General features: G+C 36.2%; 3 protein-coding genes across 5 annotated transcripts; 2 read left to right on the top strand and 1 right to left on the bottom strand.

The window, feature by feature from the left end:
- Positions 1 to 1,689: 1,689 nt before the first annotated feature.
- LOC105949832 (putative inactive histone-lysine N-methyltransferase SUVR2) lies at positions 1,690 to 6,364 on the top strand. 3 transcript variants are annotated; one of them, XM_088820719.1, is made up of 10 exons: positions 1,690 to 1,902; positions 2,656 to 2,885; positions 2,983 to 3,424; positions 3,703 to 3,810; positions 3,924 to 4,993; positions 5,081 to 5,346; positions 5,524 to 5,590; positions 5,681 to 5,731; positions 5,847 to 5,928; positions 6,104 to 6,364. In XM_088820719.1, the coding sequence occupies exons 2-10, from the start codon at positions 2,700 to 2,702 to the stop codon at positions 6,121 to 6,123; spliced, it is 2,292 nt and encodes a 763-aa protein (XP_088676845.1). In that variant the 5' UTR covers positions 1,690 to 1,902; positions 2,656 to 2,699; the 3' UTR covers positions 6,124 to 6,364. The 3 variants fall into 3 exon arrangements, with proteins under 3 accessions (XP_088676845.1, XP_088676846.1, XP_088676847.1); XM_088820720.1 differs by lacking the exon at positions 1,690 to 1,902 and adding an exon at positions 1,905 to 2,005; XM_088820721.1 differs by lacking the exon at positions 1,690 to 1,902 and adding an exon at positions 1,917 to 2,066 and having other exon boundaries at positions 2,636 to 2,885.
- Positions 6,365 to 11,234: 4,870 nt separating this feature from the next.
- On the bottom strand, positions 11,235 to 15,248 carry LOC105949785 (uncharacterized). The gene is made up of 3 exons (XM_088820886.1): positions 14,696 to 15,248; positions 14,352 to 14,512; positions 11,235 to 11,303 (listed from the first exon to the last, which is right to left on the bottom strand). The coding sequence occupies exons 1-3, from the start codon at positions 15,246 to 15,248 to the stop codon at positions 11,235 to 11,237; spliced, it is 783 nt and encodes a 260-aa protein (XP_088677012.1).
- Positions 15,249 to 16,350: 1,102 nt separating this feature from the next.
- On the top strand, positions 16,351 to 21,878 carry LOC105949835 (putative disease resistance RPP8-like protein 2). Its single transcript, XM_012973146.2, has 3 exons — positions 16,351 to 17,509; positions 19,590 to 21,345; positions 21,493 to 21,878. Exons 1-2 carry the CDS (start codon positions 16,513 to 16,515, stop codon positions 21,320 to 21,322), a joined length of 2,730 nt encoding a protein of 909 aa, XP_012828600.2. The 5' UTR covers positions 16,351 to 16,512; the 3' UTR covers positions 21,323 to 21,345; positions 21,493 to 21,878.
- The last annotated feature ends 1,388 nt before the right edge of the window (positions 21,879 to 23,266 follow it).

Here is a 23,266-nt window from a genome sequence, read left to right as displayed (position 1 = left end):
TTTGGGTGGGCTTTTTTAGATATCCATATGTTAAGTGGGCTTCTAGGTGAATTATGCATTTTTTATTTTATTTTGGTGTAATGAAATAACTCACAACCAACCATATATGTGCATTGGATAAATATATAATTTCGTTACGAGATATGTAAATTACACTAGGCAATCAATATGTGACAAGGTCGGACTAACAACTATTGGCAAATAATTTCAAAGTTGAGTCAATTAATAGAAGTTCACTTGCTTCAATCGCTAGGTCATCGTTCCGTGACGTCAATTATGCATTTTATATTTGAAATTTGAACCCATAAATTTGAGACATCAAAATGGATATGCTCTTTTTATCGACTCATTAAAATGGAAAAAAATATTAAATTTAGAGCTGAAAATAGTATAACAATTACAGGTTTCATTTAATATCCCCTGAACTTATATTAAATTATGAAAATCACCTCCACCTATTAGTAATTACCAAAAATCCCCTAATATTTGTTCCGTCTTACACCAACCCCTACAGTGTGATTTTTTATGAAATCTTTTTTATTTCAAGGAAACGACTTACACAATTTCGGATACCTTCTTTTATTTCTCATATATTTAACGGAAGATATAATAGACCATACACATTTTCTGTTAAAAAACTTGGTCAACAGTTAGTCAAAGGGGGATTTTGGTAGTTACGGATATGTGCGAGTGTTTTTCGTTATTTAGCTTAAGTTCAGGGTTTTTTTCGTAATTTACCCTTAATATTATAATGCTGCACATATTGAAACATGTATTATGTATATATAATGTGTATATATTGTTGGAGCACAGTGCACAGTTTCCTAAATTGATATTAAAACAAATAAATAATGGAAAAGAAGGCCTGTGCCACATACGCAAACATTAGTCCTGAAATTGACCTTTTGCATTCTCTTTTATTTATGTATGCCAATTTATTTATTCAAATCTTATCCAAAAACCTTTCAAATTTACTTATTTAAAATTGATACTAAATATTTTGAAGGCCAATGAAGTGTGACTGTAAAATAAATAAGGTAAATTACGGCCAACCGTGAGGTAACGATAAATTACGAAAAAATCCCTATTTTTTGGTTAATTATAATTAATCTTCAACTATGAATCTACTTGCATATAATTATTCATTCTTATCATCTCAAATTCAGCGGAATCTTCTAAGTTCCGTGAAATGTTCTCTAGTTTGTACTCGTTCTGTGAAAAAACGCATTTTTTTAATGCACCACAATCTGATTGTTAAAAGTCAAGAGACACATCTTATGATCATCTTGTTTCAAAATATGGAGCTCCAATAGGGTAAAACGGATACAAACTGGAGAATATTCCACATAATCTGAAAGATTTCCACTAAATTTGACACTACAATGGTGAACGTGTAAGAAGATTCATAGTTAAAGGGCTGGTTATAATTACCCAAACAACAGAGGGCATTTTTATAATTTAACATCACCCGAGGATAGCTGTAATTTACCTAATAAAATATATAATGAAACGTGCTAGATTTTCCGTTATTATTATTATTATTATTATTATTATTATTATTATTATTATTATTATTATTATTATTATTATTATTATTATTATTATTATTATTATTATTATTATTATTATTATTATTATTTAAAAAAAATGCCGTTTTAGAATATAACAATTCAAATGAAGTTTTATATCATACTTAATTAAATAAATAGGATTTATTCCTTCCTTTTCCTTTTTTAAATTTTTTTAAATTTATTTATTTTAAAGAAGTGCCTTTTATCACTTGCAGTAGTTAAATCATCTTCTTTACATTTCACCCTTTTCACCATTTCTTTACCTGTAAATTTTCTTGCTTCCTTTCCTTGCAAGAAAACCCTTCATCCATCAACCTTTGACGAATCAAAGGTATATTTCTTTCTGTCCCTTTTTTCTCATTATATTATTTGCAAAAATAAAAATAATAGCACTTGGGATATGTGTAGAATCTGGGGTTCCCACATGAAACCCAGTTAAATATTCATCTCTTTCATTTTTCTATGCAGAGTATTTTTATTTATTTTTTTTTTGAGGTATGAGTATGACGTCATCTAAAATAAGCTCAAGGTTGAATTTTTGAGCAAATGTTTTTTTTTTTCCTGCAACTTTTCTGTGGACAATGATTTTTGGGTTTTGGGTTTTGTTTCTCTTCTTGAAGCTGTTAGTTTCTATACTTGATGATTAATTTTTTTTATTTTTTATTTTTTATTTATGTACGGCGTTTGGTTTTTGTCTGCCAAAAAAAATTAAAAAGGGGGGAAAATGATATAAATATATATTTGTGAGTGTTCTTAGCATTTTTCTGAAAATATTGAGATAACGTTTAATGGCATGTTCGAGTTTAAAGAAATTCCGCGTCTGAATACTGCTGCATGTGAAATTATATATTCTAAATGTTCGTCGAAATTGCAATTTGGTAAAGAAGGTTTTAATTTCCATGGAATCATTTTATGTTTGATAGTATTTATTTGTAACCGCGATTTTCCGTCGAAGCATTTCGAAATGTAATGCTCTGCTCTTATTTTGTTGCCGCTTATCGGTTCTTGATATAGACCTGCACGACGAAATGAATTTAATTACTACATTTTACTAAAAAAAACAGTTGTTTATTGAACGTTGAAGGTACAATCGAGCTTCTACTAAATCCAAATTTTAGCTCTTGAAAAATGGCGCCAAAGCCGACGAAACTCACAAAGGCCTTGAAAGAAATGAAGAAAATGGGATTTTCAGAAAAGATTGTGCGACCGATAGTGAGAAGTCTTCTCAGTACGTACGATAATAACTGGGCTCTCATCGAAGGAGACGAGTATCAAGTTCTTGTTGACGCTATTTTAGATAGCGAGGACAAAAAGGCGAGTTGAGCTGTCTTGTTTTTGTAAATCTCCGATTTTATTTAACTTTATTAATCGCATTATAATCATAACCGACGCTCGATTTTTTTCTGTTCAGACAAAGGATAGTGAGTTGGAACAGCTGATGAATGCTTGGTCTGAAGACGAGGATGAAGAAGAAAACGAACCACTTATCAAAAGACCTAAACGAAGCGACTTGAAAAAGGGTAAATCGACTTTTCTCGAAGAGCACCGTAATAGGGACACTTCTTGTCATGTAAAAGGGAAGGGTATAGTAGTGAAACAAGAAAAGGGTAGTAAAGTAATTTCCGATGATGATGATGAGAGAGATGAGTCGAAGTCGATTGTGCCCCTTGTAGACTTGGGAAGTAGTGGTGATGAATCGTTCAATTGTATTTCGGAGAAAAGAATGATAGTTTACGAAAGAGGTAATTGTAAAAAATTATCTAAAGAGAATGATCTTGCTTTAGTGGAGAAGGTAAATGATGAACACGACGAGGCAGCTTTTGAAGTTCCTCTTGCTGTGGTTACTACTCCAGGTGCACTTTTTATTTCGCGGAATCTTTTTCACGTTAAACGAACAATCGAGTATCGATTCTTTTATCTCTTCATCTATGTTAACGAAATGGTTTGTGTTTTCTGAATAAGTTTTTTTTTGTTTTTGGCTTCCTATGTTGTATGTCCATTAATTGCAAAACCGAAACCGAAAACCGAAAACTGAAACATGATCTTTTTCTTGATCGTTAACTTTTAAAATTTTATTTGAATTCTTGATATTTACCGTTTGTGGTGATTGATATTTTTTTTTTGTACATAGATTCTGTTGTGCTGTTATTGCAAGGAAGTTCACAGGAAAGTTTTTCGACTCCCAAAGAAAATATCTCACCGTTTGCTGAAGTGATGGATCTTGATGCAGAGGATATATGTAAGCTTATATTTTCGGTGCAGAAACGAATTTTTTTTATTGGTCTTTCGAAGAAAGGCAGAATTGTTTATAATGTAAATTAAACTAATTAGTAAATTGATTTTCTTTTTCAGCTCCTTGTCTGCTTCTTAAAGAGCCTTCTTCGGTAGAAAACAGTTCCGATATGGAAGAAAATCATCAAGAAGAATCCACTAACAACGAAAAAATCGAACCGGAGAAAAACGAAAACGGGGTTCAAGATTCGATGAATCTAGACATTGCCTCATCGTCCAAGGGCGAGGTGAAAATCTCTCTTATAATCAGTTCTTCCCTAAAATCGGGGCTTCACATTCCGACTCTAGAGGCATTGTTTGAGCAGGTTGAGGAACATTGCCTAAAGTCGTACAAAATCCCGCGAACAGATTTTTCCATGTCGAAACTAATGGAAGAAGTGTGCGAATCCTTCTTGATTTCCGGTACAACCTCAAAGTACAACGAGGATGTAAGAACCGAAACTGTGCCAGCTGGCGAAATCGACAATCAGCTCAGTCTTCACAGTAAATCGGCCGTTTCGAACGATCCAATCAAGATAATTCAAATTCCGAAATTTGTGGGGTCCATTGGCTTGGATTTGAGCCGTTGTAAGATGTATTTAAGTGAAACAGAGAGAAGTATTTTCGAACTCAGCACTAAAACGATGTTTCTCCAAAATCATTTTACTTCAGACATAACTAACGGTCAAGAATCAAACGAGATTTCTCTGATAAACGAAGTAAATGAGGATCAATGTCCTAAATTTAACTACATTTCCAAGAATGTAATTTACCAAAATGCAAATGTGAGGTTTTCTCTCGCTAATATATCAGAACAAAATTGCTGCTCGAATTGCTTTGGCGACTGTTTGTCTCTACAAGTCCCGTGTAATTGTGCTGGAAAATCCGACTCGGAGTTTGCTTATACGCCAGGTGGCGTATTGAAGGAATCTTTTCTTGATAACTTTGTTTTAGGAAACGATTTTGTGCAAAAACACAATCTTTTCTACTGTCAAGACTGCCCATTAGAGAGGCCGAACGATACAAAATTATCTGTCCCGTGCAACGGCCATATAACGAGGAAATTCATTAAAGAATGCTGGATCAAATGCCGATGCAGCTTTAAGTGCGGAAATCGAGTTGTTCAAAGAGGAATAACTGCAAAACTGCAGGTATAATAATTTTTATTTGAATTTTTTTTAACATGTGCAAGAAATCGAGTAATTAATTCTTTTTGTTGGGAATGGATTTTGGGGCAGGTTTTTATGACGGCGGAGCGAAAGGGATGGGGTGTTAGAACTCTCGAAGAAATACCGAAAGGGGGTTTTGTATGCGAGTACGTCGGAGAAGTCGTCACTACCAAAGAGCAGTTCGGACGAGACGTGCGGAAAAATAGCGGCGACTCGCAAACATACTCGGTTCTGTTAGATGCTGGATGGAGTTGTAAGGGAATCTTGAAAGATGAAGATGCTCTTTGTCTCGATGCTACCGTTTATGGAAATGTCGCAAGGTTTATTAATCACAGGTATGTAAATTTAGTCGGAGTTAGACGTATAGTTCAGCTGTTTGCATGAATAATTCTCGTAAGCAAGAATCTTTGTAATTTTTAGTACATTCAATCCGTATAATATTTCCATCTTGTTCGACAAACATGTTCTCGATATTTGACCGTCGAATTTGACTTTGCTGCTTTGTGACGTAGGTGCTTCGATTCCAATCTGGTCGACATTCCCGTTGAAGTGGAAACTCCAGATCATCATTACTACCGTGTATGTGAAATAAACAGTTACATTTCATTCGGACTATACGTGCCGTAACGATTCTTTTTTAATATTATTATTAATTTTTTTTTTTGACAGCTAGCTTTCTTCACTAAAAGAAAGGTTAATGCTTTGGAAGAGCTAACTTGGGTTAGTTGCTCGCATTTTATACGATGCTTTATATACGTATGATAATAGTTATACGATTCTTTTGCCAAATAATATATGTTTTGGAGGTCGTAAATACTTGGTAAACGCATTGCAGGACTACGGGTTTGACTTCAATGATAACGATTTCGAGTGCCGTTGTGGTAGCAAATTATGCCGGGACCGCAAAACTTCGAAGAGTAAGTTAGTTACCTTCTATACTTTGGTCATATGAATTATGAACAAAATATTAAATTTATGACCCTTTTTTTTTGAATTAAATGCTCAATTTATTTTAAGAGTCGAGATTCGGAACACTTCGTTCTTTCACAAACAGAGGATAATTATTATTTTTTTTTTTTGCCTTTACTGCAGGAAAGTTGATCTCCCTATAAAATCAAAGACAAGCTTTCTGAACATTGAACTTTTGAAGCAAATTATTTTGTGCTATTTTGAACTTCACAATATTTTGGTGCCCATTTTGAAGAACTAGTTAAGATTTTTTTTAATTTTTTTTAATTATCAGATCTGGTTAATATTTCAGTGGTAGAATTTTGTATTTAACGGAATCATGCACGTGTTGGGCACGTGCGACATTTCAATCAATTTAAGGCAAAACCATTGAGGGACTAAAAATATTTTTGTTTAGAACAAGAGGGACTAAAGATGTTTTAGTCATAAATATGAGGGACCAAAAGTGAATTTTTTCAGTCCTCTTTGGCTAGATTTCAACACCAGGGGTGAGTAAGTCGGACCCATCAACTCGTTGAACCCGTTAAATCAGGTAAAAACTATCTTGTTGGGACCGGACAGATAGATCCATCAATAAGACTGAGTCCTGAAATGGAGACGATCCGCGGGTTTGTGTCTTAAATGGGTTCAATCTTTTTTAATACCCGTGAAAACCGTCTAGCCCCGGCATACAAAATGACTTCGTTTTGTTTATATTATGTAGTAAGATGAATTAATATTATATAATCCATGAATAAAATATCTCTTGCATGTCAAAACTTATATATATAACACCAATTTTGTCTCGTTTTGTCTATAGTTATTTATTTTATTTTAAATCTTCTCTTATCAAGCTTTGAGTTTAGTTACTCTTTTCAAAATGGATTTATGGTTAAAACTTATTAATTTTGATCTTACTCTTAACATTTCTCATGAATGTTATTCACGTTGATTTCTTTAGGATTTTACGTTTGGTCTTCATATTACTCCCTCCGTCCCATATTATATTGGGTGGCTGCGCGTATCTTAAGATACTCAATAGATGTGCATAGATTCCAAAAATAACATAGTAAATAATAAAATACACTTGTCATAATTATTCTTTAATTAACTAATTAAGAGTGATAAGGGACATAACTTATAAAAATACAATTAATGTTTTATTAAAACTCTCATATGACAAATAATTTTGAAAAAGGAAAACCTAGAAAAAAATATTAGGTGAGACAAATGGAATATTTTTTAGATAGTTTCGCGTAAAACTTATAAATTATTTATAAAAAAAATTAAATGGACCCATGAAAGCTGGATCCTACTATGAACCCCCATATCCTAAATCCGTTGAAAATCTATAAATTTGATTCCTTAAAATCAAGAATCGTTGTTTGACCCGAGGAGGGTGTGTTTTGCTTGGCACCTGCACATTAGTTACATGCACAACCACCACCCTAACGACTATCAATTTGTATTTATTTATTTATTTATTATTATTATTATAATAATAAATTTAACGTAGAAATTTGATTAAACTTTTATATTCGTTCATCGGCAGTCACAGTTGACCCAAGTGGAATAGTCTTTCTTAACTGCCGTTTACTCATTTCCTTGCATCTCTCTCTCTCTCTCGAATCACACATTCTCTACTGCAATTTTTCTCACCGGCGATTCAAATCCAACAATGCATTCAATCAGATCCATGCAGAAGAAACCAAGCAAATCAGAGCTCGCACCCCTCGTCGAATCCACGCACAAGTTCGCGCGTGGGATACGCAGGATCCCGACCAGCGTAAGCGAATCGGAGGAACGCAGCGGCGGCGGTGGCACTTCCACCGGAGCTACGGAAGAATCCGGCCACTCGACCACCGGAGATCCAACACCAGTTGCAAATGCGGTGAAGGTACTTGTCAAACTGGAAGATTCCCACCCAAGATTCGGCCCTGTGTACAGAGTTGACCAGCCATCGATTGAGGCCACCAAAGTCAAAGCGTGGGAGCACGTGCTCAAGAAGTCGTTGGAGAAAGACTCATCTCTAGATCAAGAAAAGATCAAGGAGATTTACACGTCAGCGATAAGGAACGTCGAGCAAGAAGCTAAAGAAATCTACACCGAGAAACTATCCGGCACGGAGTCTAGTTTCCGATTGATGATGATCAGAGACGGATGCTTCTTCCTCCAGCTGGCACTGCTGATTCTCGGATGCTCGAATCAGCTCGGGTACGCGGACAACGACCCGATTTTCGGTCCGAAGATCAACAAGAAGGATGTCAAGAAGTGGATCGAGGCTATGTTCTACGTCGGCAATCAAATCCCACTTGTGATTCTGAATGAGTTAATGAAGCAAACTTTCTTCCAGGAAGTGATTAAGAACGCGAAATGGGACGCCCCGCGAACGAGTTTGTGCAAGAAAGTATTATACGAGGTTCTCGTCTCGCCCGCGCTTAAAAGAGACCGAGGGTTGTCTCTAGTGGAAAGGGTTATGGGGAAAGGCGATGATGAGCATATCCTGGTGGAGCACCGTCACCAGTCTTCCGATATCCTCCACGGTCTCCAGAACATGGTGATCGGGCTAGCGGAACCGCTCGATCGTCCGTCGAGCGAACGCAAAGTCGTCGACGATGACCAAATCGACCTGGAAGCCAACGACGAGGACGTTGGCGATGACGAAAGGATGTTCCCGATCGAAATTGACGACGGGGATGGGGATGGCGATGGCGATGGCGAAGGGGCTTCCTCAACCGAAGGCCGGATAAGACTTCTACTGGACGCGATTGGCTTGTCGAGTTCCGCCAAGGATAGGAAAAGAATATTCCCAAGTGCCACCGAGCTGTTGCGGGCCGGCATTCGCATCAAGAAACTCAAGAGTGGAGGAGCTAGACGCATTCGCTTCACAAGCTACCATTTGTGGCCGTGGGCGTATCTCTACTTGCCCGTTCTCTTCGCGGACGATAACGCGGAGACGATTCTTGCAAATCTAAAGACTTACGAGCTCTCGCACCAGCAGCAGCAGCAGGTCGGGAAAAACAGGAGAGAAGTGGGATCTTACATCAAGGTTATGAGCGACATAATTCAGACGGCAAGGGACGCGAAACTGCTGGAGAGAGAGGGGATAGTCCGAGCAAATTCGGACAACGATATGGAGAAGCTGCCGAGGATACTTAGCCGGCTGAGTCACGAAGATGTAAGACTCACAAACGAGTTCGTATCTCTGCGGCGCAAGATCAGGGATTACTCAAGCCCATGGGTACATTATAAAGGAGTTGTTAACTTGGTTGTGTTTCTTACTCTGCTTCAGACTTGCTTTGCACTACTAGCCTATTTCAAGCCTCCTAAGTCATAACTTTTTAGTTTTATTACCAAGATATGTGTTTTTTCTTACATTCCTATGTTATTATTATTATTTTTTTTTTGTATTCTTAAACTATTATCATCATCATCATCATCGAGAGTATCAACATTGATTTGTCCTTCGACGCGGAGTTAGATTATACATCTGGTTATTTATGTATATCGGGTGGATTTGAACCGTATATTTAATTACATAACTACTCACTAAGCACACATATACATGAGTGTGCGTGTGATTATGTGTAGATGATGGGTACGCGTTTGAACAATCCATAGATTCTTACACCACCAGAAAAAAGAGTAATCAAAGCCCAAATACAACAAAAATTGATGGATATAGATTTATATAGATATATATAGAGATTGTTAACATATCCAATTTCAATACATGAAATTGTTATCAAACAACAACGGCTCAATCTCCTTCCAATCCAATCCACGTCCAGAATCCAGTTAGTGATGGCACCACTCTTTCTTCTTCTTTCGGGCGACGATGGTGGCAAGAACTCCGACTGACAATGGTAGCAGTAACTTTGTGAAAATAACCTTTCAAATCACATTACCACATCATTTTCTACAAGGGTGATTATTTCTATGCTATACCCGATGAAGACTACACCGGATGAATTTTTACATATATGATAAAAATCTACCTGGTGCATTTCAGCTGGTGTAGCATAGAAGAGCAACTCCAAGAGCATAATCAAACGAGGCATCAAAGGCCTAACTGCCATTTTGATGCCCAAATTTCATTTTTTTCGACAGGGTAATCAAACACAGGGGCTATTTCGGTGCCAATGGTTGGTGGGTGCATTTTTGGCTGCCAGAAATTCAATACTCAAAAAATTCCAACGGTAATTTCACACCCCTACGGTCATTTATTCTAAACCAAAAAGTTGATTCAAAAAATCAGATCCAGCCAACGGTAAGAAATGAGAAAAATTATATAATCAGATTCACCTCATCATATTTCTACAACCCAACCAAATAATTTTCTCAAACCTTCTATTTGACTCCACACTAAAAGGAGAGTAGTTTCTTCCGAGGAAAAAAGAGAGAGCAAGAAAGAGGTGAAACAGAGAACGAGTGAGACCGAAAAGGAGAGGCGAAGCAGAGGCATGTTCTCTGTTTGTTTTTTTTTTTTTTTTTTTTTTTGCAACGGCAGTGTGATGAGAGAGGCGATGTGGAAATTATATTTAGTTTTATGATCTTCATATTGATTTAAGTGGATATGGTTGGGTGGGTTGGGTTGGGCTTAGTTAATTTATTTTAGTTAAAATAGCTTCACTTGATTTTCGTTAGTTAATTAACTTTAGTTAATTTGCTTTGTTAATTTATGTATTTTACTCGTAAATTTTTAATTGTAGTTTTTGTAGAAGAACTTTTATTACTGTGGGACTTTTACAAATCTTCTTAGTGACGATTCGTCGTTGTATGATGAAGGCTATAATTTAAATTCAACCGTAGAAACCGAAAATATTGTTAATGTTGTTGCTCTGCGTAAATAAAAAAGATCGACGAATTTCACAACCGATCAAGATGTTTGTATTACCTCAATATGGCTAAATACAAGCAAAAATGTCATTCACGGAACCGATCAAAATGCAATGACATTTTGGGGGAGGATTTACGATGAATTCATAATTAATATGGGTCAAAGCGAACGCGCCGAGCAAACCTTACAAAATCGTTGGCAAGATATTAATGCTCAGTGTGCAAATTCATTGTTTATCTTAATCAAATTAACAATTGGCATCAATCCGGTCAACGGATCATGATAGGGTAAATTACTTGTTTAGGTTTTTTTTTCATTTATATTTATATTATTATACTTTATATTTGAATCTTTTGGTTGATAGTTGCCAGAAGTTAGAGAACTAACTATATGCTGCTGAGAACGGGAAAAGCCAATTCAAATTTGAACATTGTTTCAATCGTCTAAAGCAGGAGAAGAAGTGGTTTGATACTTCAAATAAGCAAGCAAATGCATAAGATATTCCTATATCTTCAGAAGGTAACAATGAATCTTGTGTCAATAAAGATCGGCATTTAGGTAACAAATCATCAAAATAACAGCTCAAGGGAAAACAAGGAAGACCTGAAGGCGGAACCTCATCTACAGTGCCGATGTCACTTATAAATGAGCGTTTGGAAACAAAGATAGCGATGGAACGCGAAAGATGTGATCAACGCGAGAGACTCATAGCATTACATCAAAAGGCAACAAATGACGACGAAGAGCGTAAATGTATAGACGGACACCGAGTAGAGATTGAGATTGAGATTGAGATTGAGATTGGAAGAGACTGAGGCAACTTATTGGAAAATGAAAAAAAATGAAATATTGAGAATGAATGGTTTAGTATAATCATTTTAGGTATTTCACATTGTTAAATATGATTTTTAATATGTCTCTAGATTTTTAATATGTATTGTATTTTGCGGCTTTATCTATAATAAAAAGTAATTTTGAATCCATTATGTTCTTTTAATTATTCAAAATTGTAAAACATATGAATAAAATGGACAAGAATTAGATAAAATTTGCATCAATACATGAAATTCCATAAAGATTTAGTAGATGATAAAAAGAACTAACTCTTAATAAAATGATACATACCAAATAACATTGTACCAGACTGATGATGCTAGAAATAGATCACCTTAAGTAGTTGAGATAGAGGGAGCTGGGAGAGCAAAGTGGATTAGTGCTTATAGGAAGAATAAAATTTGAGAAAGAGAGAAATAATAATACGTAATATAAACCCCCATTGTGTTATGGGTTGATTTACTACATGGAATATATATAGAGAAATAATACGAGGTAATAGAGTTTCACTAGGTAACTAAATCCTAACTAATTTAGGTAACTGAATCATAATAGAATTCTAATATCCTATAATATCTAATAATATAATATACTCTAACATGCCCCCGCAGTCGAAACGTGACGAACGTGAAGACTGGACAATCACTTGCTAACACGCTCTCGCAGTCGGAACAAATAAACTCCAAAAGTGAAAACTGGGCAGAAACCGCGAAACACAACGCTAGAGAATTCTTCTGTGAAAATACCTGCCCAATTGATAGAAAAAAAAAAGAATAAAAATAATAACAAGAGAGAAAAATAAGCATTTTTTTTTGTATGAATCGAGAGAGATTGGGAGAAGATATGAGAGGGGGAAGAAGAATAATTAAAAGAAGGATAGAGATGAAAAAGAGAGAAAATAAATTAACCGACTAAGAAGAAGATGTCGGAAAATAATATAACTTAAAAAAGAAGAGTAGCACCACCGGGGGAATGAGGAAAATTGGGTGGTGTTCATGGATCTGATAGAAAAAGACTTATAGAGAGAAGAGTACCACCAGTCCACCACCGGGAGGGAGAAAATTGGTTTGGTGGTCGCCGGCCATGGAGAAGAAGAGAGGCGGCGGCTAGGTTTTAGGCCATGGAGAAGAAAAGAGGAAGAAGAAGAACGGAAGGGAGAAAATTCGGGTGGTGTTCATGGAATAGATAGAAAAAGAAAGATATTAAGAGTACCACCACCAGGGAGGGAGAAAATTGGGTGGTCAGTGCCATGGAGAAGAAGGGCGGCTAGGTTAAAAAACCTGGTGCTCTGATACCATATATGAAGAATAGAATAGGAGAAAGAGAGAAATAATAATACGTAATATAAACCCCCATTGTGTTATGGGTTGATTTACATGGAATATATATAGAGAAATAATACGAGGTAATAGAGTTTCACTAGGTAACTAAATCCTAACTGATCTAGGTAGCCGAATCATAATAGAATCCTAATATTCTATAATATCTAATAATATAATATACTCTAACATTGCTCATGTGCCAGATGACCCTGAGATACATGCGAACAGAGAACACGTGAACTAGGCCGGAGTTTGATCCGGCGAAAACCCCTCTGACGCTCAAGTCAGACGTGCGGATTGTATAAATAGTTGAGAGAATATGACTCGTAGTATTATTCAAATAATAGGGCGTACCTTTGATAAATGAATTAAAACGTTATTTATACTTTGAGATTGTTGGGCTCAAACCTTATTTGAAGGTGATTGGGTCTCGGTGGTAGTGGTCTTCAATATTGATCTCGTGACCCAGTAGGTAAATAAATTGTAGGCCCATTGGGTTGGCCCAATTAGACATATCATTAAGCCCCCCACCCACTCTCGAGTCGATGTGGGGGTCATGTCGAAATGGGTTCCCGATCGTGTCGAGAGTAAAAATTGTTCACGATCTGGCACCTCTTTCAACTTAGCTCCCACATCGAACCGAGAGTGGGGGCTTAATGATATGCCTATTGGGCCAGCCCAATGGACCTGCGATTTGATTATCTACTGGGCCACAAGCCCAATTCAGAAGTTATTACTACAAAAGCCTAATCACCTTCGAATAAGGTTTGAGCCCAATAAATTGATATCGACCCAATCAAGGAACTATAAATAGAACTTATATTCCACTCGAATATTTCACGATCCAAATATCTGACTTAATCATTGGAGGGGTTTTCGCCGGATCAACCCCCGGCTTAGTTCACGTTTACTTTCCACACAGGAATCTCCAAATTATTAAGGTGTCCCAAAGCTATCAAGCACGTGATCAGTGACCCGATTCATGTCCTCGAATATATTTAGGTGGTTATTACGTATCATCATAGACACATATTTTAGGTTTATAATGAAATACAACAAAAATAAAATAATAAGAACATTGGTTGCAATTGACAAACATTACTATTTTTTACCGTCCAATTCCACAAATGCTCAACAAGATCATGCTTGAGTCGGGAATGAGTAGTAAGATCCCGAATTTGGTGATGAGTTTGAATAAACTCCGTAAACTCATTTGTATGTTCATGTGATGGTGTAACATTTGGAGTAACATAATCAAAATCAATGCTACCGGGACCTCTTTAATCATCAATGATCATGTTATGCATTATAATGCATGTCTTCATTATATTACGCAATGTCTCCTTATCCTAGAATCGTGTCGGCCCATGCATACATTAAAACGAGCTTGTAGTACCCCAAAGGCCCGCTCTACGTCTTTTCTCGCAACTTCTTGGGATTGTGCAAAATATTTTGCCTTTAAATCTATTGGAGCTGGTATTGTCTTCACGAAAGTAGCCCATGATGGGTAAATTCCATCTGCTAGATAATAGCCCATGCGATAATCATTTCCATTAACTGTAAAATTAACAGGGGGAAAACGACCATTTGCTAATGCCGAAAAGATTGAAGATCTTTCAAGAACAGTAATATCGTTAAGTGAGCCGGGCATTCCAAAAAAGGCATGTCATGTCCAAAGATTGTGTGATGCGACCGCCTCTAATATAATGGTTGGTGTACGAAAATGACCCGAGTACATACTTTGCCATGCGGTTGGACAATTTTTCCATTCCCAGTGTATACAATCGATACTTCCGATCATTCCTGGAAATTCACGTTGCTCGTTGAATTGGAGCAGCCGAGACAGATCGACCGCATTCGGTGCTCTTAAATATGGTTCACAAAAAACGGCAACAATTGCTTTTACAAAATGACGTAAACTCTCAATAGTAGTGCTTTCACCTATGTGTATGGTGCCATCCAGTAAATCGGCAGAAACTCCATAGGCAAGTATTCTATATGCAGCAATTACTTTTTGAAGACTTGATAAACCATAGACCACTGTAGCATTATTTCTTTGGACGAAATAGTGATTGTATGCTTCGATATTAGAAATAACTCTACAAAATAGAGGTTTGGGCATACGAAACCTTCTCCTGAAATAAACATCATGATATACAGGATTATCAGCGAAATAATCACGATAAAATCTATTATGACCTTCAACTCTGTTGCGATGAATAACCCTTCTACCCGGAACTGAACCACGACGACGCTTGCGTTGTCTTTCTCTCTTAACTTCCTCCTCTTCCATTGCTTCTAAGAGCATTTCAAGATCATCTGAATCAGAGTCGGTTAAGAAAGCATTTAGAACGCGGAATCACAATGTATACTGAAATAAATTGAGAAAATATGATAAAAATTGTAAAGGAATGTGAGTTTTTAAAGATACAATAAATATATATATATATATATATATATATATATATATATATATATATATATATATATATATATATATATATATATATATATATATATATAATAAATCTTATTGAAAATCTTGACAATGAATCATAAGTTGACACGTGGCAACAAAAATATTATAGATATGAAATCTTATCAGAGATATATATTTAAATTGGTTAAATTGGATAAATTAATGTATTCAAAAATTGACGGTCCATTGATATTGTATTATTGGAGTGGAAGATCTTTATTCGATAACGAAAACACTGTAGCAATAATCAAAAGACATTTGATTATTCATTTTTTATTACCACCGTTGAATTTGCCCTAATAAACTAGCAAGAGTTTGGTCTAAGACATCTGCTGATTAAAGATCTGTTTTTCTCTAAGATATATATTAATCATATATGTTAATTAATACTTATTGAGGCCAATCACATAATTTTAATTTGTTGATTATAGAAATAGGATTAGATTAGTGGCGCTCAAATCGAACTATTTAGATTTGAACCTGCAAACCACTCAAAAACTAAATTAATTAGGCCTCATTTGCTTACTGCTATTAACCTCTATTAACTAAATAATAGGGGTTAGTAAGATGTTTGGTTTATGAGATTCGTATTTAGTCAAGCCCGCTACTACACTCAAAGTCCGCAATTAAGTGCTATTATTTGGTTAAATTAGTAGCACCTCCCCCATGCGATTAATTTTGTAGGGGTGATTAAAAGAGGAAAATACAATTTTATCCCTAAAACAATATCTTAATTTTTTTAATTAAAATATTTTTCAGACAATTCACATTAAATACCAGAATTTAACAAATTTAATACAAGATTTAGTCTAACGAATGAAACATCTTACTTACTAAATAATTAATTTAGTCAGTGGGGATATTAATCCAATCTCATCTAATCCAATGTAATTCGATATAGGTAAGCAAACGATGAAGTTTTGAAAGGTTATTTCACGAAGACAGGGGTATAATTGGAAACAAAAAAAATAATTGGGGGTATTTTCTTGAGAGAGTAAAAAAGGAGATATTTTAAAATTCAACGAACGGCTCTCTCTCTCTCTCTCTGAGGGGAACCAAAGTCTACCAAAAGTCAACGATGAGCACGTTCTCAGCGGTGTCTTCAACGGCGGAAAGGCTGGACCATTTGCTTCTCGCCGACGGAGCTCCGGCGCCGTGCGAAGGCGATTTGCGCGCCGGAGTTTTGCAGCTTCGGTCAGAGATCAAGCTAATTGAAAACAAATTGATGTCCGACGAAAATGGAAGGATCAAAATCGGCGAAGAGGAGAAGCGAAGAATCACACAGCTAGCGTACGACGTCGAGGATGCCGTGGAGTCTTACGCTTGGAGACAAGCGGCGGCGGCGGCGGATTCGAAATGGAAACTAGGTAGCGTTTTGAAGTACCCTACGGCGAGGAGTCTCCGGAAGGATCTTCACGCCTTTAGTAAGAGGATCGACGAGATCAGAAGTGTAACGGCCGGTGGAGGAGAAGGATCACCTAGATCAGGAGTAAGATCTGTTGTGGTTGTAGAGCCGCCGCCGCCGCCGCAAATCCTCCGAACGGAAGTTCGTTCCGGCGGAGAAGATGTAACGGAGTTGACGGCTCGATTGGTAGGACCGGAGTCAAAGTTATCGGTCGTCGCGGTATGCGGTATGGGCGGCATAGGGAAGACGACTCTCGCGCAATCGGTGTACAACAACCGATTCGTGATCGAACATTTCGATACCCGGGCTTGGGCATACGTTGGCCAGAATTTCCAGGCGAGGGGCATTCTGGAGAGTGTGTTGTCTTCCCTTCGGCCCGAACGGAGTAAGAGTGAGATTGCGGCGATGGAGATGATGGTGTTGATGGATCAGCTTTACAAAGCTCAAAAGGGGAGGAGATACCTTGTTGTTCTGGACGATGTCTTGTCGTTCGAGGCCTGGGACACGATGCGGTTCGCCTTTCCGGACGACAATAACGGAAGCAGAATCGTCATCACCACTCGGGACGAGGAAGTGGCAAAGCAAATGTCCACATCCGTTCTAGAAATGAAGCTGTTGCCCGAGGATCGAAGTTGGGAGATTTTGCAATCGGCATCTGGAGTGATGGATGGTACATTTCCAATTTTTTAATTGATCTTCCAAGCATGACCACTTTTTTGAATCGTTGAATAAATCGTAAATGTGCAAAAATCGGTTAAATCTTACAATTCAAAACTTTTAGGCCTCGTTTGGTTGTTTGGTTGGTGAGATTAGCTATGATTAATTGAATAGTTGGACTTTGTTTGATGTTTGGTATCCCTGATAACTTACCGGGTCGACGATAACTTACCGGGTCGACGCGTAGTATGTTATCATGACTTATGTTGCCTTTTAAGCATGTTTTTTGTTGGACTTTCCAAGGTCCAATAAAACTAGGGGTGAAAGTCAGATGGATCGGATCTCGGATCAGAATTAGCCTTTTCGGAAAAAAATCCAAAAAATTTTGGAAGTACAAGTCAATTCCAATTCCAGTTCCAAAATTCTCGTAATCTAAAAATTCATTCCAATACCAAAAGGCCCGAAAATTTCGGAATTTCGGAAAAAATCAGAAATCCCATAAGCTTTAAAATTTCAAAACTTAGCGGAAATTTTCTTAATTTTCCAAAAATAAGAACATCCACTTCGATAAAAGTGAAACTAATAACTACTCCCTCTGTTCCTCAATAACAGTCTCTTTTTTAAATTATTTTTGTTCCATATTATCTGTCACTTTACATTTCCAATACTGCATTAATTGTATAATTATCAATTTTACCCTTATTAACTATCTACAACATTCTCTCACATTAATTATTGGCAAGGGCATTTTAGTATAAAAACATATATTTTTCTAAAATTAAGCAACATTTATTAAGATCCTTAATCCTTGTGCACAAGCTAAAAACGACAATTATAAAGGAACGGAGGGAGTACTAAATTTGAGTTAAAAAATAAATAAAAATAAACACATCTAGGGGTGCAAGTTGGAACGGATTTTCCAATTTCCGCCGGTTCCGATCCGAAAAGTTCCGATTTTGGAACAACTTTTTTCGTTCCGACTTCCGAAATTCCGATTTCCGAAATTTTCCGATTTTTTTGGATTGGAATTGGAATTATCTAAAATAAATTTGGAATTTCCGATTTCCGATCCGATTTAATTCCGAAATTAATTCCGAAAAATTCCGATTTTTTTCCGTAAAATACACCTATAAATAGTATATATTATATAATACTTATTTTCCGAAAAATACACGTATAAGTTTTGTTTTAGGATTTTGACATAATGAATTGTTGTTAGAAGTTTTATTGGATATTATGCGGTGTTTATTTTTATTTTTATTTTTGAACTGAAATTTAGTAGTTATTAGTTTTACTTTTATCGACGTGGATGCTCTTATTTTCGAAAAAGTATGAACATTTTAGAAAATTTCGGCTAAGTTTTGAAATTTTAAAACTTATGTGATTTCCGATTTTTTTCCGAAATTCCGAAATTTCCGGGCCTTTTGGAATTGGAATGAATTTTTAGATTCCGAAAATTTCGGAATTGGAATTGGAATTGATTTTGTACTTCCGAATTTTTTTGGAAATTTTCCGAAAAGGCTAATTCCGATCCGATCCATCCGACTTTCACCCCTAAACACATCAATAAAACATCTAACAACAATTCAATATGTTAAAATCCTAAAACAAAACTTTAAATCAAATTACTGTTTCTTGAAAATAAATAAAAACTTAAAATAAGTATTATGTAATATATATTATTTATAGGTGTATTTTCCGGAAAAAAATCGGAATTTGTTGGAATTAATGTCAAAAATTAAATCGGATCGGAAATTGGAAATTCCAAATTTATTTTATATAATTCCAATTCCAATCCAAAAAATTGGAAAATTTCGGAAATCGGAATTTCAGAAGTCGGAATGAAAAAGGTTGTTCCAAAATCAGACCTTTTGGGATCGGAACCGGCGGAAATTGCAATTTCCTTTCCAACTTGCACCCCTAAATAAAACAATTGGGTTTCATTAGATTATTTAGTCTTATCTTAGCTAATCTTATCTTGGCAACCAAACGGGGCCTTACGGTTTAAAGATATGAAAAAAAACGACTATTCCAGTCATGAAAACATGCTGATTTAATGTAATTAGTTTACTCAAGTCTTTGGTTTTCGGCAGGGACGGAATTTAACCCGGAGATAGAGATGGTGGGGAAACAAATAGCCAAATATTGTAAAGGGCTCCCATTAGCTATAACTGTGATAGGTGGTATTTTGAGGAAGAAGAATTTGAAAGAATGGAAGGAGGTGCTAGACGTACTGGTTGCAGGAGACGGATGTTCACAAGAAACGGAATCAGTTTTGCCTCTAAGCTACAATCACTTACCGTTACATTTGAAGCCGTGTTTTCTTTATTTGGGACATTTCCCCGAAGACGAAGCTATACCGGTGGAAAAGTTGTACTTACTGTGGATGGCTGAAGGGCTGATATCAACGAGGGCTCTAGACAATCGAACACAAAAGGAAGTTGCTGAAGCTTATTTAAAGCAGCTCGTTGATAGAAGCCTGGTGTTTGTGGTGGAAAACGAGGTGTCTGACCCCACAAGGTTTAAATCGTGCCAGCTTCACGACCTGATACGTAAACTGTGCATATCAAACGGAAAGCAGGAAGAATTTTTCGATGTCATTGATTTTGGAAACGGAGGCAAAATAAGCTCTTCATCTCGCAGGCTTGTCATATACCTGTACAAGTTTAAAGATGTCAACGACGATCCTCTTTTGAACATACGCGATGCCAGAGATATCAGATCGATTATTTTCTATGATAGAGACGAATCTCACGTCAAACCAGCATCGTCTAGCAACTTGCCTAGAGCATTCTCCGACCTCACCGAGTTCCAAGGGGCGAGGGTGTTGCACTTTGACGGGGTTGATTTTCAAGTTAAAAAGCTCCCGAGAGGTATACAGAAACTAGTTTACCTCAGGCACTTGAGCTTCCAAGGATGCCATCTCAAGGTGTTTCCGTCGTCTTTTTGCAGCTTCCCCTTTCTGGAAACGTTGGATTTGCGTGTAATAGATTGTTGTGTAATGACAATACCGAATATCCTGTGGAAGATATCAAGCTTGAGGCATTTGTACTTCCCTCTGGCATTTCGAGTTGATACTAATGATAAGTTGAAGCTGAACACCCTGAAGAAGCTCCAAGTACTCGAAAACTTCAACGCTAGCCTTTGTGAAGCGAGCGACCTCCTACAGCTAGAAAACCTTCAAATCCTGTCAGGGGTTGTGGAGGGCAACGCGGATTTGAAGAACATCATCGGGTGTATGAGTTCGAATAAATTCCTACGCCACTCGTCACTTGATGTTAAGAAATTTGATTCTTACTCAAAAGAAAGGCTCGCGATTGTGGCAGAGTTGCTGGAGTGCGATGGTCTTCATAATTTGGACTTCGAGGGGTATCTGGGAGTGATGCCACCCCATGCGAGCATCGGTTCGAACATCACTTCTGTGGTGTTTATTGGATCCGAATTTGGTGAAGACCCCATGCCGGTATTTGCGAAGTTTCCTAACCTCAGGAGCCTCGTCTTGTGCAAAGACGCGTTTGTGGGGAAGAAGCTGGTGTGTTCCGAGCCAAATCACTTCCTTCGACTACAAAGTCTTAAACTAGCATCTCTACAATATTTGGAGGAATGGGAGGTTGACAAAGCTGCCATGCCAATGCTGGTTGTTATCACTATCGAGCGGTGCAATAAATTGGAAGCTTTCCCTTATGGATTATCAGAAATACAAACTCTTAAAAGATTTATGATCGGATCAATGCCCAAAGAATTTCAGGAAAAAGTTAACCAAATAATCGAAAAGCAGAGAAATAACGGCAATGAAGAGCTGACTGTCACATTTTACGATTGCTGATCCCACGTTTTATTGCGCACGAGGTATTCTTCTGATTTATAGCCATAGTAATAGTGCCCTATTATCTAGATTTGTTCGTATTATTATGTTTTCTCCATTACATACACTTCTGAGGAAATGGTGCATGTCTGAGAATCTTCTCAAACTTATTACTCCTTTTTATTGTGTAGGAATACGAATTTCGGGCGAAGGGCATATAGGTTATATGAATTTGGACTAATAATATGTTTCCGAGAACTGTGAAGCGTTGTTTCGTGAACTACCTACTCTGTATGTAATGGAGTATATATTGTGTGCTTATGTTAAGTTGTGTACTGCAATGTAATTTGTTTCGTGTTTGATTGTTCGTGTGTGTACTGCAGCTGCAGCTTGCCGGTTTGTTTTCATTTTGATTTTCGTTTGGTCTTCATCTAATAAGATGTTGATTCTTGGTTTTGCGTCCTCTTCTGGTTGGAGTTGTGACGATTCCATTTCTCTGTAATTAAACTCAATCAAATAATGTTTTTTTTATCTTTACTAAATGTACCTATGAAGACAATTATTGTTAGAGACAAAATCTAATTGTCATAACTCCATTGTTCTTTCAGACATGCATATTAGATGATAATTTCACCTAAACCAAAACAAATAGTAGATGCTATATTAGGTTCAATTATTCAATATAGGTAAACTATCGGGCTGAGACCACACGTAGTGGTGGAAATTGGACGGATCGAATCGTATTTGACCCGTTTCGGAAATTCCTGATTCTTTTCGGAGTTCCGTAATTGATTATGATTCTGATTTTTTTTGGATATTTCGGAAAATTATAATATTATTAAATTTTTCCGGATTATTTTTGGATTTTTCACGAGTTTTTTTCCAGAAAAAAAAAATATATATATATATATATATATATATATATATATATATATATATATATATATATATATATATATATATATATATATATATATATAATATTCGGAACATGTCGGAAACAATCGAAACTATTTCGAATTGGAATTCAAAAATTTCCAAAAAAAAAATTGATATGTATTTCCGATTTCACTCCGATTTTTTTCAGGGATTTCGGAATTCAAAACTGAAAAATGTTGTTCCAAAATCGTAATTCTTCGGATCGGATTCAGTGGACCCCAAACCGCAATAGTTGAGAGAGTGAGGAAAAACAATAGGTAAATTTATAGACCAACAACTCCAATTAAAAATAAACTACACATCTTCAGTATCTGTCAGGATAACATAATTTATTCCCAAATTGCATTTAAAATTTTGTTAGACAATAGTAACGGTGGTAGGCATGTTCATGCAATTTTTCAATAATACACCTAATCTATCAATAGCTGTATTTAAAAAAAAATTAATAATAATAAACTAAAAAAAACAATAAAATCACAAACTCTTGAGTAATAACTATATAGACTTCAATGTCAAACACCAATAATCCATATACTAATTTCAGGTAAATTACAACCACCCCTCAACTATAATAATCTTACACGTTCACTATTACGGTGTTAAAATTTAGTGAAATCTTTTAGATTATATGGAATATTCTCAATTATGTACAAGTTATATCCCATTCGAATTCCACATAAGAAATTGCATTTTGAACAAAAATAGTACAAACTACAAAATATTCCATGGAATCTAGAAGATTATGCTGAATTTGACACCACAAGGGAGGACGCGTAAGAAGATTCATAATTGAGAGTAAATGTAATAATCCAAACATGATGGGTTTTTTCATAATTTGACCACACCTCGGGGTCGTTGTAATTTACCCGTAATTCCAATTTCAGTTGCCAATTAATATAATAATCTAAATATTAATTTGCCAGCCTCAGTTTGCATGTGTTTTAGTGCATAATCATTCACTCCTTCCCAAAACAAAATTTCCACACCCCATGTGAGAATGAAATTTTAATGGGAAATTTACAGTTT

The sequence above is a fragment of the Erythranthe guttata genome, chromosome 7 (assembly GCF_056151865.1).
Source record: "Erythranthe guttata isolate IM_541 chromosome 7, IM_541, whole genome shotgun sequence".
Lineage (NCBI taxonomy): Eukaryota > Viridiplantae > Streptophyta > Magnoliopsida > Lamiales > Phrymaceae > Erythranthe > Erythranthe guttata.
Note: the sequence above shows the minus strand (reverse complement) of the source record. Positions and strands in the feature narration are given on the sequence as shown.

Bases quoted from the DNA above. Each gene is read 5' to 3' on its own strand.
- LOC105949832 (XM_088820719.1), top strand. From the start codon at position 2,700: ATGGCGCCAAAGCCGACGAAACTCACAAAGGCCTTGAAAGAAATGAAG. The intron at 2,886-2,982 runs GCGAGTTGAGCT...TTTTCTGTTCAG, and splicing joins TAGATAGCGAGGACAAAAAG to ACAAAGGATAGTGAGTTGGA. The intron at 3,425-3,702 runs GTGCACTTTTTA...TTTTGTACATAG, and splicing joins TGCTGTGGTTACTACTCCAG to ATTCTGTTGTGCTGTTATTG.
- LOC105949785 (XM_088820886.1), bottom strand. From the start codon at position 15,248: ATGGAAGAGGAGGAAGTTAAGAGAGAAAGACAACGCAAGCGTCGTCGT. The intron at 14,513-14,695 runs GTATGTACTCGG...TTAATTTTACAG, and splicing joins TTGTCCAACCGCATGGCAAA to TTAATGGAAATGATTATCGC. The intron at 11,304-14,351 runs GTACTACAAGCT...CTGAAGATATAG, and splicing joins ACGTAGAGCGGGCCTTTGGG to GAATATCTTATGCATTTGCT.
- LOC105949835 (XM_012973146.2), top strand. From the start codon at position 16,513: ATGAGCACGTTCTCAGCGGTGTCTTCAACGGCGGAAAGGCTGGACCAT. The intron at 17,510-19,589 runs GTACATTTCCAA...GGTTTTCGGCAG, and splicing joins GGCATCTGGAGTGATGGATG to GGACGGAATTTAACCCGGAG.